Here is a 19,648-nt window from a genome sequence, read left to right on the forward strand (position 1 = left end):
TAAGAAGGAATTTGTCACCGGGTGTTTGCTATGTAATCTGAGAACACCATGATGCAAGGGCAGAGACCCCGATTCCAGTGATGTGTCAACTCACTGGGCCGTGTTTTGCAGTTTCAATACAATCAATGTTTTATAAGCAGGAGATTATCGCCACAGGACAACTGGCCTCGTGCTTACTAGTCCAACCATGCCCCCAGCACTGATTAGCAGCTCTCTGTCCCTATACAATGTACACAGAAAGCTGAGCTGTGAGTGGGGTTATACACAGCTCAACATCTGAGCTCTGCTAGATCTGCAGCAGCAAAAACTGTGATTCTACCATAAATGCTGCACAACGTTAACGAAGTGGCATCACTGGAATCAAGGTCTCTATCCCTACATCATGCTGCTTTCATTATATAGCGAAATCCTGTTGACAGATTCCCTTTAAATATTTATAATTAGTAAACTCTCCCCAATTTAAGTTAATTTAGCTCTACATACAAAATAGTGGACAACCCCTTTAACTATTGTATAATTCCAGTAAGGGTAGGTTCACATTGCTTTGCATTATCTGTATGCAGTATGTGCCAGGTAAACTGCCAGCACATAAACCAGTCATATCCACAAGGTCCCAATTACAGATGTAAAAGATTTTCCTGCTGTCATCCAAAAGGGTCCTTTAATTCGGAAAAAAAATATTGATAATTATTTTCTAAATATAGGCATCCTGAAAAACAAAAAGTATATTCCAAGGATATACCACTTAATGTGCATTTTTGCAACACAGCATCCTATGGGTGATATAACTTGCTATTGGCCGATTAAAGTAGCCAATAACTACCATTCCCGTCAATATCCTGCCATAAGGAATGTATAAACTATAAAGAAGACTACTGCTACTTCATTTATTGGCCGTCATATGCCACAAAACTCATTTTTGGGAAAACACTAGACTCCCATTGGTACAAAAGAATTAAAGATATGATCCCCATGTAGCACGTCACTGCTCAACTGACTTGTCACAAACCCGAGTCACCAAAGAATATGAACTAGGTCACAAAAGGCCTTGGCGAGAAAGACGACACTACAATTACCTTTCTCTTATTTACTGAGATTTATTTATTGTATTGACAGTTCAGTTTATTACCATTTGTATCAGTCTATTTACATAAAATATTAAATAAAAAATACACCATTAGCAAAGTATTGTGTGGCACTTGATCTTCATAGGTTTTCCTTTTTTTCTGATTACTCTACAAATACCTTGTTCACATAATGATCTTAGTCAAATGCAAGTAAAGGCTGCGGTCAGCATAACGTACACTGAGAAATAGGTCTGATTACCTGGAACTGCAATTGATCTCCACCCAGCCTAGCTTCCAACATATGTGAAGAAACAAGCCACCCACCAAAGTCTGCCACCTACAGAAAAGAAGAAATAATATTTAAAAAGCCGTGCAAACAAATACAGAGTGATTAAGCATCATTTTAACAGGCCTATAAAAGTGGACTTCACAATACAAACCTCGCACAATAAAGATGCACTCCCATGAAGACTTTCTGTTTCAAAAATCTGAATAAGTACATGTACTGTAGTGTGATCATATACTAACCTCGGGATCCAACACCGTTCCGTTCCTCTTCTCAGTGACGTCACCGCTCTTCCCACAATCCAGATCATTAAGCTCTATGCGTGAGCTGGAAGTCTCTACAATGTAAGTCTATAAGCCTCATTCTGACGCTCCATAGACTTACACTGTAAAAACTACTTCCGGCTCACGCAGAGCTCAGTGTGACCCAGTGAGTCTGCCGAGCTGTGATGTCACTGAGAAGTGGAGCAAAACAAAGCTGAATCCCGAAGGCGGCGACAGTAGGCGAGTATATTAATACACTCACTATATGCACATATACACAGATTTAATGAAAAAAAATATTAGTGGGAGTGCTTCTTAAATAAATAAACCTAAAATGATGAACAGGTGTAAATTCAGCCAAACATGAGTCAGCCGCAGCTTGTACTGAGCAGTGAGATCTCAGCAGCAAGAGGGACACTGAGGAGCTGTCAATCAAGCTAGGTGAGTAAAGAAGTAGTTAAAGGGACTGTCTGTTCAAGATAAATACCACTTCTTGGTGCACAAAGTTGTGGCCAATCAATTAAATACACCTTCCCACCTGCTTGTTTTCGTTCAATCTCCACCCCCTCTTTGATTGACGGCTTTCACTTCATAGAGCCAGAGAAGGGCAAAGATGCATGAAAACCAAGCAGGTGGGAAGGTGTATATAAACGACTGGCCGCGCCGTGATGCACCGAGCACCTGTACTTGGCTTGAACACTCATTATGTGCTGGCAGTTCCTTTAAACTTTTAGAATGGTTGTAGAACCATCCTTCAAATAATAAACATCAGAGACTCTCAATTAAAGGCTTATTCCCAGGAAAACACGTTATCCCCTATCCATAGGATTGCTGGGAATCCCATTAATCCCAAGCTCATGGCTTTGGACCCCTGGTTTGAATGGAGCAGAGGTGTGAATGTGCAATCTCCGTTACATTCATTGTCTATTGAAGTGCCAGAAATAGCAGAGGCAGAGCATACGTACCTCCACTTCATTCAAGAAGAGTTCTGATCCTAGGGGTCCGGTGCCCCAGCAATGAGCATTTTATACCCTATTCATGGATAGGGGATAAAGGGTTATTCCCCAAAAACCAAAGTTAAGTTCCATGCTCATTTATATCAACAACAATATTTCTAATTGTCCATACCAATCTTCAATGCATGTAAGGTGTCAGCAAAACACCCACCACCATTTTCACATTAGAGGAGTTAATCCAGTTAGCAGCTGTCCAGTAGGTTTAGGTTCAAGCCATAACCCGCAGAGACGCTGCACAGATGACACTCAGCATGCCCACCAGTTGCAACGTTTCAGGAACCTCCCCTTTCTCAAACGTTGAACAGGGGCAGAGGCGAAGTGTCAATCGCAGAGCATCTCAATAACTTGGGCGTAATCCAATAGGACAGATTATATTTGGATTAACCCCACTCTGGTGAAAGCGGTGATGGTTGTTTTGCTTAAAGCGCACCTGTCAGCAGGATTGTGCTCAGTAAACTACATACACTGTCAGGTGGGCGACATTACACTGATTAATGATAACAAAAAAACCAAGGTATCATTCATATTCTCAGAAACAAGGCCAAGAAAGGAAAAATTCTGCCGGGGTATGTAAACTTTTGAGCACAACTGTATCTAATCTGTATCTTCTCCCTTTGTTTCATTCAGTTGCTTATCATGTTTCCATGTGCAAATGAGAATAAGGATGATCACTCTACAATGGGACATCCCTTCAGATATTTGTAGACAGCTATTAAGTCTCCTCTCAGTCTTTTTTTTTTGCAAGCTAGACATTCCCAGATCCAGTAACCGTTCCTCATAGGACATACTTTGCAGTCTGCTCACCATCCTGGTAGCTCTTCTCTGAACTTGCTCCAGTTTTTTTATGTTGTTTTCAAAATGTAGCGCCCACAACTGGACGCGATATTCTAGAGGAGGTTTGACCAAGGAGTAGAGGGGATAGAGGAGTAGAGAGGATAATTACTTCACGTGATCTAGACTCTATGCTTCTCTTAATACATCCCAGATCTGTGTTTGTCTTTTTTGCTGCTGGATCACACAGCTGACTCATGTGCAGTCTGTGATCTATTAGTATATCCAAGTCTTTTTCACACGTGCTGTTGCTTAGTTCTATTTCTCCGATTCTGTAGATGTCATTTTCGTTTCTCTCTAAGTTAGGGCTAGAGATTTACTGGTAGGAATGCTGAAGGATTCAATACACAAGATGCAGAAAATAACTATTTAGACGACATTTATTTAGCCAGTATCTGATTCAGGCAGCATGAATCATCTTTCACATTCCCTTTACAGAAAAGCAAGCATCACTCAGTGTGGAGGATCTCTAAGTAGGTATCACACCAACAGTACACTGTGTGCAGAATTATTAGGCAAGTTGTATTTTAGAGGATTATTATTATTATTGATCAACAACTATGTTCTCAATCAACCCAAGAGACTCATAAATATCCAAGCTTAATATTTTTGGAAGTTGGAGTGTTTTTTTTTTTTAGATTTGGCTATCTTAGGAGGATATCTGTTTGTGCAGGTAACTATTACTGTGCAGAATTATTAGGCAACTTAATAAAAACCAAATATAATCCCACCTCACTTGTTTATTTTCACCAGGTATACCAATATCAGTGCACAAAATTTAGAAATAAACATTTCTGACATGTAAAAACGAAAACCCAAAAAATTAGTGATCAATATAGCCACCTTTCTTTATGATAACACTCAACAGCCTTCCATCCATAGATTCTGTCAGTTGCTTGATCTGTTTTTGATCAACATTGCGTGCAGCAGCCACCACAGCCTCCCAGACACTGTTCCGAGAGGTGTACTGTTTTCCCTCCCTGTAGATCTCACATTTTATGATGGACCACAGGTTCTCTATGGGGTTCAGATCAGGTGAACAAGGGGGCCATGTCATTATTTTTTCTTCTTTTAGACCTTTAGGCTATGTGCCCACGATGCAGAAATAAAGCAGAAAATTTCTGCAGCATTTCTGCATCTCCCTGGCAGAAAAAAACGCATGCAGATTGTGCATGCGTTTTTCCTGCAGAATACATGCGGATCCACATGCGGATTCACATGCGTTTCCGCATGCAGATTGACAAGCGCTTTCCAGGCGATAGCATCACTTGGAAAGTGCTTGACAACTAGGTCACAGTCATGTGACCGCAGGCCCTTCACCGCTCTGTCTCGCGATATGCCAGCAGCCGGGAACCAGACAGGAACGAGCGCTGCAGCCACGCCGGGCCTCGGGGGTGAGTATAGCTTTATTTGTTTTAATTTTTACGGTTCACACTATATAAATCCATGCTGTTTGCATGGATTTATACAGTGTGACCTAGTTGTCAAGCACTTTCCAAGTGATGCTATCGCCTGGAAAGCGCTTGTCAATCTGCATGCGGAAACGCATGTGGATCCGCATGTATTCTGCAGGAAAAACGCATGCACAATCTGCATGCGTTTTTTCTGCCAGGGAGATGCAGAAATGCTGCAGAAGTTTTCTGCTTCATTTCTGCATCGTGGGCACATAGCCTCATTGGTAGTTGGCTCTCGAGCCTATGCAGCTTGGAGTAGGACAACATGTATAAAAAGTATCAAGTGCTCAAAATACTCATTAGCCTAATAATTCTGCACACAGTGTATATTACTAGTGTCCATAATAGAATGTCACATTTAATAGAAAACACATATAATACAATCTAATCTCATAACAGTTAACATAACTCACAATGTTAAATGGGTTGTTAGGTCTTAAGCTACAAGTCTTCAGTCGCTCTATGTGACTGCAGACTTGTGAATCCTCACATTGCGTGCACTGTGAGGATTCGCCAGCGCTGGATGGTCATGTGACCGCAAGTATGCTATTTGCATACTCCTGGCCACAGTTCAACTATACTGTTTCCAGCGTCACTCAGTACATTTGCAATGAGCGAGGCGTCTAGTCGGAACGTGGTCACTGGACCCGGCACATCCTCATAGCACGCAGTAAGAGCGATGTGAGGATTCACAAGTCTGTAGTCACATAGATTGATTGAAGACTTCTAGCTTAAGAACCCCTTTAAGAATCAGAGACTTTCAGTGATACTTATTACAAGTGGATGTTTCATGCAGATATACATACTTACCCTTGAAAAAGGGTAGGATAGGTGAATTTCAGAATAGACAGAACATACTGGAAGACAAAGACCAGGTTAATTTGACAGACATCAATGTTAAAACGCAGAATCTAATAAGATACTTAAAAAAAAAAAAAAAAAACACACACAAACATATAAAATATAGAGAAACACTCCTGACAGTAGATATTGTAAACGTTCAGAGAAAAACATGAATGTATAAGACACAGTTCACACCTGCGCTTGTCATTTCTGTAATCTAGAAGAACAGTGATACAACAACAATGGCAGTGCCAAAGGCCAATGACCATAAGAGGTCTGATGTACTTCTGTCACTGTAACTGTCATTTTACCATAATAAGACGGATGCGGCGGGAGGCTGCCCGCGCGGACGGATGCGGCGGGAGGCTGCCCGCGCGGACGGATGCGGCGGGAGGCTGCCCGCGCGGACGGATGCGGCGGGAGGCTGCCCGCGCGGACGGATGCGGCGGGAGGCAGCCCGCGCGGACGGATGCGGCGGGAGGCAGCCCGCGCGGACGGATGCGGCGGAGGCTGCGCGGACGGATGCGATGGAGGCTGTGCGGACGGATGCGATGGAGGCTGTACGGATGGATGTGACGGGAGGCTGAGCAGATCGCAGCCTCCTGCATGTCTGACACTGACAGCACACACCGGAGACGCTGACAGGAGGGGGCTCAGTCCGGGAATTACCTTGTTAGTGAAGTAAAAAGCCAGGTAGAAGCAGCAGTAGCTGAGCCCCACGGCGGGACCCCTAGAATACATCTGTCACCGCATTACAGGTCAGTGCTGAGCGCAGGCAGAACACGGACTTCAGCTCACATCTATGTCCTGCACCGGCACAGGCAGCGCTCAGCTGCAGGCGGCCATGACACCTCCACGTTTACCAAGAGCTGCACCAATCAGCACACAGGCAAGAGAGGAGCGCGCAGAGCAGGAGAGAGAGGAACGAACTGGCGAGCTCCCCCTGCTGGCGACCAGCGTGAACTGCAATCACAAGAGGCACACAGAAGGCATGGGTCTCTTGTGATGTGCCACATTCCTCATCCACATCATTTCTGTGGTCCGTCCACAGTCCCACCACAGACATTGCTGTTTGTTTGGAGTTCACCACGATGCAGTGTCTTTTGTTGCTATCTTGTCCATTGTTTGCTGTAAGCATTACACACAGCTTTTTATGGTTTAAATAATTGTTATTAAAGTTTAAACATTCCGAAATGTATAGCCTTGTAGATATAAAGGAGTGTGTGATGCTGAGTCACTTCTCATGGAGAAACCTTGCGTCGGGATAGTGAAGGAGTCCAAGGCCAAGAGCCAGGAGGGGACGTCATAAACAGGGAAAAGACAAAGGCGTAGTCAGGTAACAGCCCAACTTATAAAACTGTCTCACTAGTTAACCCCTTTAGTGAACACTGTAAAAAAATAAAAAACGAGGCAAAAAACTATGCTTTTTCATCATACCGCCGAACAAAATGCAGAATAAAATGCAATCAAAAAGATGAATGTAATTAAAAAAGATACCATTGAAAAAGTCATCTTGTCCCACAAAAAAACAAGCCGTCATACAGCTCCAACGGCCGAAAAATAAAAAAGTTATAGCTCTCAGAATTAAGCGATGCAAAAATAATTATTTTTTCTATAAAATAGTTTATTGCAGAAAAGCGCCAAAACATTAAAAAAATTATATTAATGTGGTACAGCTGTAAACGTACTGACCTGAATAATACAGCTGACTTATCAATTTTACCACACGCAGAACGGCATAAAAAAAATAAAAATTCCTGAATTTCTGGTTGTTGATCATTCTACCTCCCAAAAATTGGAATAGAAAGTAATCAAAAAATGTCATGTGCCTGAATACCAATAAAAATGCCAACTCGTCCTGCATAATAGACGCCCTCACATGACTTTGTGGGCTGAAATATGATAGCTCTCAAAATATGGTGATGTAGAAACTATTTTTTTGCATAAAAAAGCGTCCTTTAGTGTGTGACAGCTGCCAAACAGAAAAAAAATATATAAATTTGGTATCGCTGTAATCGCACCGCCCCGAAGAATAAAATCATCTAATCACTTATACTGCATGAAAAAAACTGTAAAAAATAAAACCAATTCTTCACCTGCTATTGATTTGTTCATTCTGCCTCCCTCCCAAAGATCGCAATAAGGCTTAGCTCACATTTATCCTGCGTTCTGCGCTGAGCACTTACACTGGGGTTTCCGTGTAAATCTCTGAAATACGTGATTCAGACGGAACCCCTGGCAGCAGATTTCTTTTATTGAGGCAGATGGAGGCACTGTGGACGCTGTCTGATCTGTGATCTGGCGGTGTCTGTCTTTTTAGGCATGCATAAAGGTGCTTTTGGCCACAGTTTTGTGCACCTCTGAAAAAAAAGGACGACAGACAGAGTCCAGAGTAACTCTGCTGCCTCATTATAGTGAATGAATCCCTTGGGGGTTTCATCTGAATCACGTCACTCGGACATTTAGATGTAAATGCTCAGTGTAGAGCGCAGGATATATGTGATCCAAAATGTTATGTAAAATGTTCCCAATAAAAGCTTCAACTCAATCCACAAAACAAAGCCCCCACTCAGATCTGTCATCTGTTATCGGAAATATAGGGGGTTTCCACGTTACTGGTAGCACAAAGGCTCTGAAAAAGCTAAATTGCTCCATTTTTTTGCGCTCTCAAATCCAAATGCCCCTCTCCCTTCTGAGCCCCTGTGTGCCTAAACCGCAGTTAGCGTCCAAATGTTTGGCATATCTGTAGCGATGAGAGCACACCTAATTTACAGGAGCATGTCTCCAGAAGAATGAGCTGGACACAATACATGGGATCTACAACATACTAGTCACTACAACGTACTGATCACTACAATGGCAGTTTGCAATTGTCACTCAGCAACATTCGCTTCTGCTTGTTTCTGGAAAACACCCATGTAGTCAAAATAGTCACTACACCTGTAGATAAATTCCCAAAGGAGTATAGTTTCCAAAATGTGGTCACTTGAGGGGGGATTCTGCTTTTCTAGCACTTAGGGGCTTTGTATTTTGAGTCCGCATACTATTATAGGATGCAAATAGCGCTCCATCCCTACGAAGTCTTGTTGTGTGGCTAAGCAGTACTGGACAGCCATTTCTAAATTCAGAAGAAATTGTGGGACAAATTTGGGTGCCATTTTTACCCATTTATCAATGTGAAATTGTAAAATCTGGGGCTAAAACAAAATTTTGGTAGTAAAAATGTAATTATTTTTTTCTTCACTGCCCAATGGTATAAAATTCTGTGACCCACCTGTGGTGTCAATATGATCACAGCACCCCTAGATGAATTCATTGAGAGGTGTAGTTTGCAAAGTGGTGTTTCTTATGGGGGGTTCTGCTATTCTGGCACCTCAGAGGCTCTATCAATGTGACATGGCACCCTCAGTCCAGCAAAATATGAACTCCAATATAGCGCTTCTTCTGTTCTGAGCTTTGCACTGTGCCTCAAAAGTAGTTTTCAACCACATATGGGGTAGCGGCGTACTCAGGAGAAATTGCTCAACCAATTTTAGTGTCCATCTTCTCCTTATATCCTTGTGAAAATGAAAAAAAATTGGGGCAAAAACAACATTTTTGTGGGAAAAATACATATTTTTCATTTTCACAGATCAACGTTGTAAAATTCTGTGAAGCACCTGTGGGTTCAAGGTGCTCACCACACATCTAGATAAATTCCTTGAGGGGTCTAGTTTCCAAAATGGAGTCACTTGTGGGGGTTTTCCACTGTTTAAACACATCAGGGGCTCTCCAAACACGACATGACACCCACAGACTATTCCATTAAAGTCTGCGTTCTAAAACGTCAAGCCTTACTTTCTGAGCCCTGCCGTGCACCAAAACAGTAGTTGTCCCCTACATATGGGCTATTTGCATACTCAGGAGAAATTGCACAACAAATTTTGAGGTTCATTTTCTCCTGTTACTCTTATTAACCAAAAAATGCAAGTTATTGCATATACAGTATAAGTATGTTGGTCACATACAGCACATATCCATATGCATATTAAATCCTATAAAAAAATGGAACGTTGCTCAAATATCAGTTAAATTACATATTTATTGAACAAGAAGATGCAGATATATCACACAAAAAGATAGGGGGGATACACAATTAAAATGGCTGGATGAGAGGTATAATTCTACATAGTCAATAGCCATTTCTACATAAATTAGGTTTAAATCACTAATGACCAAATATATCCATAAAAAGTGCCACAGTGCAATTAGTCATAGGATTAATAAATACATTGGTATCCACATAATCATAAATATACATGAAAAGTGCTAGTGCTTATATCTGTAAACAAAAAATGTGGGTACAAAGTGTCAATAGTGCATCAGTGCAAGGTAGCAGTATGTAACAGATAGGCAGTAGATAGTATAGTACAGACCTCTATGCAGAGCAAATCCCTGTTACTCTTGTCAAAATAAAAAAAATGGGGCTAAAAGAACATTTTTGTGGGAAAAAATAGATTTTTTTATTTTCATGGCTCTACGTAACAAACTTATGTGAAGCACTTGGGAGTTCAAGGTGCTCACCACACATCTAGGTAAGTTCCCTGATGGGTCTAGTTTACAGAAGGTGTCATTTGTGGGGGGTTTATACTGTTTAGGCACATTAGGGGCTCTCCAAATGTGACATGGCATCCACTAATTATTCCAGCAAAATTTATATTCAAAAAGTCAAATGATGCACCTTCCCTTCCGAGCGGCAAAATGGTAGTTTTCCCCCACATATGGAGTATCGGCGTGCTCAGGCAGGAGAAATTGCACAACAAATTTTAGTGTCCATTTTCTCCTTTTTGAAAGTAAAAAAATGGATCAAAAGTAAAATTTTGTGCTAAAAAATTAAATTTTTATTTTTTCCTTCCACATTCCATTAATTCCTATGAAGCACCTGAAGGTTATTAAGGGTTAATAAACTGAATGTGTGGAAAAAAAACAATCTCAGAAGCAGTGCGATCCGTTGAAGTGTTCCAGAGTTATTACCTCATAAAGTGACAGTGGTCAGAATTGTAAAATTCGGCCTGGTCATGAAGGTGAAAAAAGGTTTGAGGTGTGAAGGGGTTAAAATTGCTTTGTGTGCATTCCAGATAATTCCAGGTGGAAGTATCATCTTTATAGTTTTCTAATGTTTTTTTCTATTGTTTTATAATTGAAATAAAAAGGGGTTACATCTCTAGTTTGTTATGTTTTGTTGCTTATTTAAAAGGGATATCCAGGAATTTATGTAAACACAAAAAATGTACCTAAGCACTAACAGGCAGGTAATTGCAACTTATCTGCATATTGTACACGGTGCCGTACTTCCCCGCTACGGAGCGGTCACAGACCTCTCCGAGGATTCCGATGCCTCTGTTGTCGCTACGGGGCGGGACTTCTGGTATTGTTCTGATTGACAGCCGGCTCCCCCAGTTAGGCAGCGGGGATCCATCTCCCAATGAGAATGGTGTCGGAAGTTCCGCACCGTCGCGACAACAGAGGCTACAGCGCCGTGCACAACAGGCAGGTAAGCTGCAATTACCGGCATGTTAGTCCTTAGGTACATTTTTTGTTTTTTTATAAAGTCCTGGATATCCCCTTTAAGGATACACAAACACAATTTTGTGTAATACAAATTTTACTGCCGTGTGATCAGACCAAGTTATTATGCCTATCTCAACCAAGATAATCTTTTGTAGGGAATGAATATCGGTTAAAACTACTGTAAATATATTCTGAAAAAAGTTTTGTGCCTATCTGAATAGAAAGTATAGTCTCTAGAAAAAGAATTCAAGCAACGGAAAGTGTTAAAAAGATTTACCTCAGGTAGCCAGTTACTAACATTGTAGGTTGTATTCCTGATTTTTTTTGCTGTGGAATCTAAACTCTCATAAGGCACCATGTTAAATTCCCCAAAAATAATCTGATCTCCGTTTTTGATATTTTCAGCTTTTCTAGGAGCTATTTGGCCCTTGTTTGGGGAGTAGACATTTACTATAGTATAGTCTTTGTTCATTTTACAGGATAGAATTATATACCTCCCTTCATTATCAATGATTTGTTCTGTATGTTGATAGTTGACAGAGCTTTTAGTTAATAAAGTGTTACGGATCCTGGTGGTGGAACCTCTGTGCTGCGGTGCAAGGAGGGACCAGAGGGGCGTAACTAGGTATCAACTCGGACTGACCAAGGTCGTACGGCGGCTCAATCGACTCCGTGAACCAGGGAAGGACCGAGCAGAGGGACCAGGTGCTACTCTGGACCAGTCCTTGTATGAGAGCAGGTGACTCCCACGGATCAGAAGGCAGGGACTGACCAGTACAGCAGAAGAGCATGCCAGGCAGGCTGACGGGTGATCCGGGTAGACGACTGGCAGACACCACGGGTAACTGGCAGGAGCCTCCTGGTAGGCTGGCTGGTAGGCACGGCAGGTAACTGGTTGGTTCTCCGGGTAGGCAGGCAAGATTGGCCCATAGACAGACTGGCGGTTTTGGACCGTAGGCAGACCGTCGGGCTGGAGAGTGTACTTGCTGGCGGAGACAGGTAGTCAGGCTGGCGGACTGGACTGGTAGTCAGGCTGGCGGACTGGTAGTCAGGCTGGCGGACTGGACTGGTAGTCAGGCTGGTGGACTGGAATGGGAGTCAGGCTGGCGGACTGGATTGGTAGTCAGGCTGGCGGACTGGACTGGTAGTCAGGCTGGCGGACTGGACTGGTAGTCAGACTAGCAGCAGGATCTGAGGGCTGAAGCAGAGTTTAGAACACAAAGCTACAACCTTGCACGGACATCTCCATTTTGGAGGAGGTGCCTTTTATATGAGAAGTCCTCCGGCCATTGGCCGGGGACTCCTTAGGACTGCGCGCGGCCCCTTTAAGAGGGAGGGAGCGCGCGTGCCCTGAACACAGTGCCCGGGAAGCTGCGTCCGCCGACAGCAGCAGGAGAGCCGGAAGACGCCGAGCGGGGAGCGCAGCGGTAAGGGGGACGGCGTCTCTGCCTGTCAGGGGGCAGAGACACCGATACTACAGTACCCCCCCCCTTTACGCCCCCTCTTTTTTAGGTCTGAAAGACATTTTTTAAGGAGAAGCGGGGCGTGGATGTTCTCCCTGGGTTCCCAAGTTCTCTCCTCTGGGCCAAACCCCTTCCAGTCCAGCAGAAAAAAAGGTTTTCCTCTTACCCTCTTGGTGGCCAGAATGTTCTCTACCTCATAGACGTCCTCAGCGGAGACCGGAGCTGGGGAGGTACTTGGATCGTCGGAAAAAGAATTAAGAACAACTGGTTTGAGGAGAGATACGTGGAAGGAGTTGGGAATCCGTAAGGTGGCCGGGAGTTTTAACTTGTAGGCCACTGGATTGATTTGCTTGAGGACTTCAAATGGACCGATGAACCGTGGACCCAACTTATAGGAGGATATTTTGAAACGAACATGTTTGTAGGAGAGCCAAACCTAGTCTCCCGGACGGAATTGAGGTGGGTCCAGACGTCTCTTGTCGGCATGTCTCTTCATCCGCTCAGAGGATTGAAGAAGTGCGGATCTAGTGTCCTCCCAAATGGTGGAAAATTCGCTGACCAGAGACTCCGCAGCAGGGTTGTCCACTTAAGCGGAGACGGGAAACGGAATCCGGGGATGTTGACCGTAGACCACAAAGAACGGGGACTTGGAAGAAGATTCGCTCTCATGGTTGTTATAGGAGAACTCGGCCCATGGTAGGAGCTCTGCCCAATCGGTATGGTGAGCGTTGACGAACTGCCGGAGGAAGCTGATAAGGATCTGGTTGATACGTTCCACTTGGCCATTGGACTGTGGATGGTAAGCAGAGGAGAAATCCAGGGTGACATCCAGCAGCTTACACATAGCTCTGCAGAAGCGCGAAGTAAACTGGACCCCGCGATCAGACGCAATGTGGAGGGGTAGGCCGTGAAGACAGAAGATGTGATGGATGAAGTCCTTAGCCAGCACAGATGCAGACAGGAGACCAGGCAGAGGGATAAAGTGGGCCTTTTTAGAAAAGCGGTCAGCGACCACCCAAATGACAGTACAACCAGCAGAAACAGGGAGATCAGTAATAAAGTCCATAGCAATGTGTTGCCACGGGGCAGCAGGTACGGGAAGTTGCACGAGACGGCCGGCTGGAAGATGTCTGGGAAGCTTGTTGCAGACACAGGATGAACAGGCCGTGACGAAGTCTACCACATCCTTGCGCAGGGTAGGCCACCAGTAATGCCGGGAAATGAGCAGGAAGGTCTTCTTCTGGCCAGCATGGCCGGCTAGTTTAGACGAATTACCCCAGTGTAGAACCTTCTTACGATCCGGGACCGCCACAAACGTCTTACCGGGTGGGAGACGAGACAGGTCCAAGGGAGCCACATTCATCACTTTGGATGGATCGATGATATGCATAGGCTCCCCCTCTTGATCGGAAGACAGGAAGGATCAGGACAAAGCGTTGGCTTTAACGTTCTTGTCCGCAGGGCGGTAATGTAGGGTAAAGTTGAAACGAGCGAAGAACAAAGACCACCGGGCCTGACGCGGATTGAGTCTTTGGGTATTCTGTACATATGGCAGGTTTTTGTGGTCAGTGTAGATGACCACCGGGTGCAGAGCCCCCTCAAGCAGGTAACGCCACTCCTCCAGCGCCAATTTGATGGCTAGCAGTTCTCGGTCTCCTATGGAATAGTTGCGCTCGGACGAGGAGAAGAGCTTGGAGAAGAAGCAGCAGGTTACCAATCTCCCGGACGGAGATTTCCGGGTGAGCACCGCTCCGGCTCCGGAAGAGGAAGCATCAACTTCCAGAAAGAACTGTTTGTTGCAATCCGGAAGGCGCAGCACCGGGGCAGAAAATAAGGCTTGTTTTAAAGAAAGGAAGGCCTCCTCAGCTTCAGACGTCCATTCCTTAGGATTTGCTCCCTTACGGGTGAGCGCAGAGATGGGTGCAGTCCGGGAAGAGAAATGTGGGATGAAGAGACGGTAATAGTTAGCTTTCAAGCCCTCCGGACGGGGACACTTTAAGATGGCAGAGACCTTCTCAGGGTCCATCCGTAGACCTGTCTTAGAGATAATATAGCCCAGGAAAGGAAGAGAGGACTGCTCGAAGAGGCATTTCTCAAATTTTGCGTATAGGTGATTCTGACTGAGCCTAAGCAGGACCTGACGAACATCCCTCCTGTGTGTGGGAAGATCCGGAAAGAAGACCAAGATGTCATCTTGGTGCACCACCACGCAAGAATATAAGAGGTCACGGAAGATGTCGTTAACTAGTTCTTGGAAGACAGCTGGAGCATTACAGAGACCGAAGGGCATCACACGGTATTCATAGACTCCGTCCCGGGTAATGAAAGCTGTCTTCCACTCGTCTCCTTGGCGGATCCGGACCAAGTTATACGCCCCACGAAGATCGAGCTTGGTAAAGATGTTCGCGCCTTTAAGGCGGTCGAACAGCTCAGAGATGAGCGGCAGGGGGTATTTATTTTTGATAGTAATCAGGTTGAGTCCTCTATAATCAATACAGGGGCGTAGTGAACCGTCTTTCTTTTTTACGAAGAAGAATCCAGCTCCAGCCAGGGAGGTAGATTTCTGGATGAATCCCCTAGCTAGATTTTCTTCGATGTACTCCGACATGACCCGGGTTTCGGCCAACGACAAAGGGTAGATACGCCCACGAGGTGGAGTGGCACCGGGTACCAGGTCGATAGGGCAATCATATGGCCTATGAGGTGGCAGAGTCTCTGCTTCCTTTTTGTCGAAGACATCTGCATAGGACCAGTAAGGTGCCGGTAGACCAGGTAAATTAGCCGGAGAAGATGGAGGACGAACTGGGCGAACCGGAACCAGGCAGGTCTCATGGCAATCCTGCCCGCAACGGAGCACCTCACCGGATTGCCAATTCAGAACAAGTTCATGTCTCTTTAGCCAGAGTAGACCTAGCAAAAGGGAGTGAGAGAGTCCGGATAGCACATGGAAGGAGATCCTCTCCGAGTGCAGCATTCCCACCTGAACGTTTACGGGCTCAGTGACGAGCAAGATGGTCACCGGAAGGAGTCTTCCACAGAAGCGACTGCCAATGGTTCAGCCAGAGGTTTGGTAGGAATCTGATACTTCTCTACAAGGGATTGGGAAATGAGATTCCTAGCGGCTCCGGAATCCAGGTGGGCGGTTTCAAAGAAGCAGTTCTCTCCACAGGATATAGAGACGGATAAAGTCAAGTACGGAGAGGATTTACTCTTGCCTAGGACGACCTCTCCGAGCGGTCCTAGACACTGGAGTTTCCCAGCTTCACCGGACAGGAACGGATCAGATGCTCCTTACTACCACAGTAGAAATAGCTCCCCTCGGCTCGGTGTGTTTCTTGTCGAGACTTGACCATCTTGGACTGGTCGATCTGCATGGATTCGGGCGAGCGTGCCCGGGGGGTGCATGTTGGGAGGCACGTTTCTGGAAAACAGGAGCAAGACGAGGAAATCTTCTCTCCTGGGTAGTCTCCTTAGCACGTTCTAGGAAACGGATGTCAATCCGGGTAGCTAGTGACACCATGTCATCCAGGGTGGTAGGAATGTTCCGGCCAGCTAGCTCGTCCTTAATCCGACCGGAAAGACCCTCCCAGAAGGTGGACACCAGGGCCTCGTTGTTCCAGGCAAGCTCAGAAGCGAGGGTACGGAACTGTATGGCATACTGGCCCACGGTGAGACTCCCTTGGCGGAGACGGAGCAATGAGGAGGCAGTAGAAGTCCTTCGTCCGGGCTCATCGAAGACCCTCCAGAAGGCAGTGAGGAAAGCCGGAAGGTCAGACACCAGGGAATCCCCTCTCTCCCATAGAGGGTTTAGCCATGCCAATGCTTTCCCGGTGAGGTGAGACATGATGAATGCCACCTTGGCCCGGTCGGAGGGAAACTGATGTGCCAGTAGTTCAAAGTGCAGCGTACACTGGTTCAGAAAACCCCCAAAATGAGGAGGCGCAGAGAGACGGGGTCCTGAGCTGGATGCCGTGGTACTGGTAGGCAGTGGCGCTGCCGGAGTGGGTGTCGCTCGACTCAAGGCGGGCACAGGTGGGACAGACAGTGTGTCCAGGCGGGAGTTGACAGACTGCAGGTAGGTCAGGATGGTTTCCTGTTGGGATCTCTGACGCGAAACCTCCTGGTACAGGTCAGCAAGCGAAGGAGCCTGGGGGCCACCGGGTTCCATGGCCCATGCAAACTGTTACGGATCCGGGTGGTGGAACCTCTGTGCTGCGGTGCAAGGAGGGACCAGAGGGGCGTAACTAGGTATCAACTCGGACTGACCAAGGTCGCACGGCGGCTCAATCGACTCCATGAACCAGGGAAGGACTGAGCAGAGGGACCAGGTGCTACTCTGGACCAGTCCTTGTATGAGAGCAGGTGACTCCCACGGGTCAGAAGGCAGGGACTGACCGGTACAGCAGAAGAGCACGGCAGGCTGACGGGTGATCCGGGTAGACGACTGGCAGACACCACGGGTAACTGGCAGGAGCCTCCAGGTAGGCTGGCTGGTAGGCACAGCAGGTAACTGGTGTGTTCTCCGGGTAGGCGGGCAAGACTAGCCCATAGACAAGACTGGCGGGTTTGGACCGTAGGCAGACCGTCGGGCTGGAGAGTGTACTTTCTGGCGGAGACAGGTAGTCAGGCTGGCGGACTGGACTGGTAGTCAGGTTGGCGGACTGGACTGGTAGTCGAATTTAGTTTCCTGAAGTCCAACAATATCGGCACAGGGTTTTTCAATCTCTTTCCATAGCATGGATATTTTTCAATGGTTGTTTAGGCCCTTCACATTTAATGACAAAACTGTTATCTCCATGTTGAAAAGTTCCTCGTAGACGACTGGGCACCAACGCTATGTAGTTTTCCAGAGAGAACCAATGAAATAGATAAAATTAAACTTAAGTATGCTGGAATAAAAAAATACAAGTTAAATAATTCAAACACAATAAAACAAATCAAACAATTGTTGATAAAAAGAAGTTCAGTGGTAGAACAACTAGAAAATCATATTTATATTCAAAACTATCAAACTGCAGGCGGGGCTGAAGTTGACAATATCGGCTCTTGACCTCTTGGGTAAAGTTCAGACGTAGTTGCTGGAGGAGAATGTTGTGGAAAAAAAAACAAGAAGATAAAGTATTTAGAAAGTTCCAACTGGAATCAATATGGGATTTATATCCAGAAGCAAAAGCAGTAGTTAAACAAATAGAAGCATCCAGCGTAAACTGCAACAAGAAATCAAGGGTTAGCAGATCAGTTTTTCTTATTGAAAGAAGTCAGGATTTCTTTTTCGATGCTTCTGAGAAATTCCTTTTCCTCTCCTGGACCTTGAACAGGAATAACTTTCCCTTGGTAGAGAATTAAAAGTTCAGTTGGGAATCCCCATCTGTATGGAATTTCTTCTCTTCTCAGATGTGCTGTCACTTCTCCAAAGGATTTCCGTAATGACGTAGTATCCTTTGAAAAGTCTGAAAAGATATTGATTTCTTCAAATGGAATATGAAGCTTGGTGATATCTCTCGTGTAGATGATTAACTTTTCTTTTGTCTGGAAATAGTGAAATCTCATGATGATGTCTCTTGGAAGTTCAGAAGAAACATTTTTGTGTCTCGGGAGTCTGTTTATTGTCAATAGTGGCATTATTAAGGTGTAGTTCTGGAAAGGTTTTTTTTTTTTCTTAAATCCTGTATATAAGGTAGAAGTCTCATGGATACCCTTCATTTTTACATTGCTTCTTCTACTTCTGTCCTTGAAATCTGCCACTTTGGTTCTAAAACTTGGTGTATCTTTCAAGTCTTTCTGGTCCTCTTTTATTTTGATTTTAGAATGTTCCAAGAGTTCAATTTTTTTTCCACTTTTTGGTTGAAACATTTGATAGATACTTGGATGTGAATAGCTGCTTTCCCATATTAATCTGGATACACTTCCAAAGGCTGTAAGAACATCTGTTAAGTAGTCCTATGTTATCACATTGCCTCTAACAGGCCTGATGTCCTTCCAAGGATCACTGTATGATGATAAAGGGCTATAATGTTCTGTATGAGGTTTAGACATTTGAGGCCTCCCATAATCCCTTTATTTTTCCAAACCCTCAGACCTGCTGATTAATTCGCTGCTTACTACCTGCTGATTAACCTATAGTCTCTCCTGTGATTGTCACTCCTGACTCTGTGGCTTTCAGTGTGTCGTGATCCACTTGTTTGTCATCCAGTATTGCCTGTAGGTCTTCGCTGCATTGCCATTGCACTCCGTCTGTATGTTCACCGTAATCTGCTCCTTCTTGACCAGATGAGCCTAACACTGTGGTCAAGCACAGTCAGGAAGCACTTGAGGACTTGGGTATCTACAGGAGTGTGTATGGTAGTTTGCAGTTTTAACATAATCACTGACATTTGTCATTTGTTTTATATATTTTTTAAATAAATGTTTTAAAGGGGTTGTCCAGCCTTGGTTTAAAGGTCCAGATAGGTCAGAAAAAAAACCTTACTTCCAGATCTGATCGCTCCTTCGTAGTCAGCTTGGGGTGCCCCGCTGGATTGCTAGGATCAATATCTCAAAAGGGCGCACATGAGCACTGCAGCCATTCAGCAGCTGCAAACTGACTACAGCATTCACATTTTGTTCCAAGCCAAAGAAACAGCTTTTCCTTGGCACCAATAAGGTAACAGAGAGGGCCCTCTTCCTCTGTTAAAATTTGGACATGCCATGGTTATTGGGCTCGTACACACAACAGATTTTCTCGTACTAGTGCTATCTGTGGTTTTCATGGATAGCACTCATACTTTTTGGCTTTGACAAAACTTTATTGATACAGTCATGTGCGGATTACATGAGTATTTGATGTGTTTCCGTTGTGGAAATGCACTAAAAATGCATGTGAACTTTTACCTGTG

The 19,648-nt window shown here is 44.8% G+C and overlaps 2 protein-coding genes across 6 annotated transcripts in view; one reads left to right on the forward strand and one right to left on the reverse strand.

Moving 5' to 3' along the window:
- TMEM241 (transmembrane protein 241) overlaps nt 1-19,648 on the reverse strand; it is a 190,822-nt gene that overhangs the window by 163,854 nt on the left and 7,320 nt on the right. The window contains exons 1-3 of one of the 4 annotated variants that reach the window (XM_073679165.1): nt 6,430-6,645; nt 5,728-5,774; nt 1,327-1,404 (exon numbers count right to left, since the gene is read on the reverse strand). In XM_073679165.1, coding sequence (XP_073535266.1) covers nt 1,327-1,404; nt 5,728-5,774; nt 6,430-6,501 — 197 coding nt within the window. In that variant the 5' untranslated portion in view covers nt 6,502-6,645. Of the gene's footprint in view, nt 1-1,326; nt 1,405-5,727; nt 5,775-6,429; nt 6,646-19,648 lie in introns of those variants that run through there. The other 3 variants (XM_073679168.1, XM_073679169.1, XM_073679167.1) reach the window with 3 other exon arrangements.
- RIOK3 (RIO kinase 3) overlaps nt 1-19,648 on the forward strand; it is a 63,208-nt gene that overhangs the window by 25,428 nt on the left and 18,132 nt on the right. The gene's annotated exons all lie outside the window — the stretch shown is intronic.

This window comes from Phyllobates terribilis, unplaced genomic scaffold (genome assembly GCF_046119375.1).
Source record: "Phyllobates terribilis strain yellow unplaced genomic scaffold, ASM4611937v1 Scaffold_4__5_contigs__length_816908805, whole genome shotgun sequence".
In the NCBI taxonomy this organism is placed as follows: domain Eukaryota; kingdom Metazoa; phylum Chordata; class Amphibia; order Anura; family Dendrobatidae; genus Phyllobates; species Phyllobates terribilis.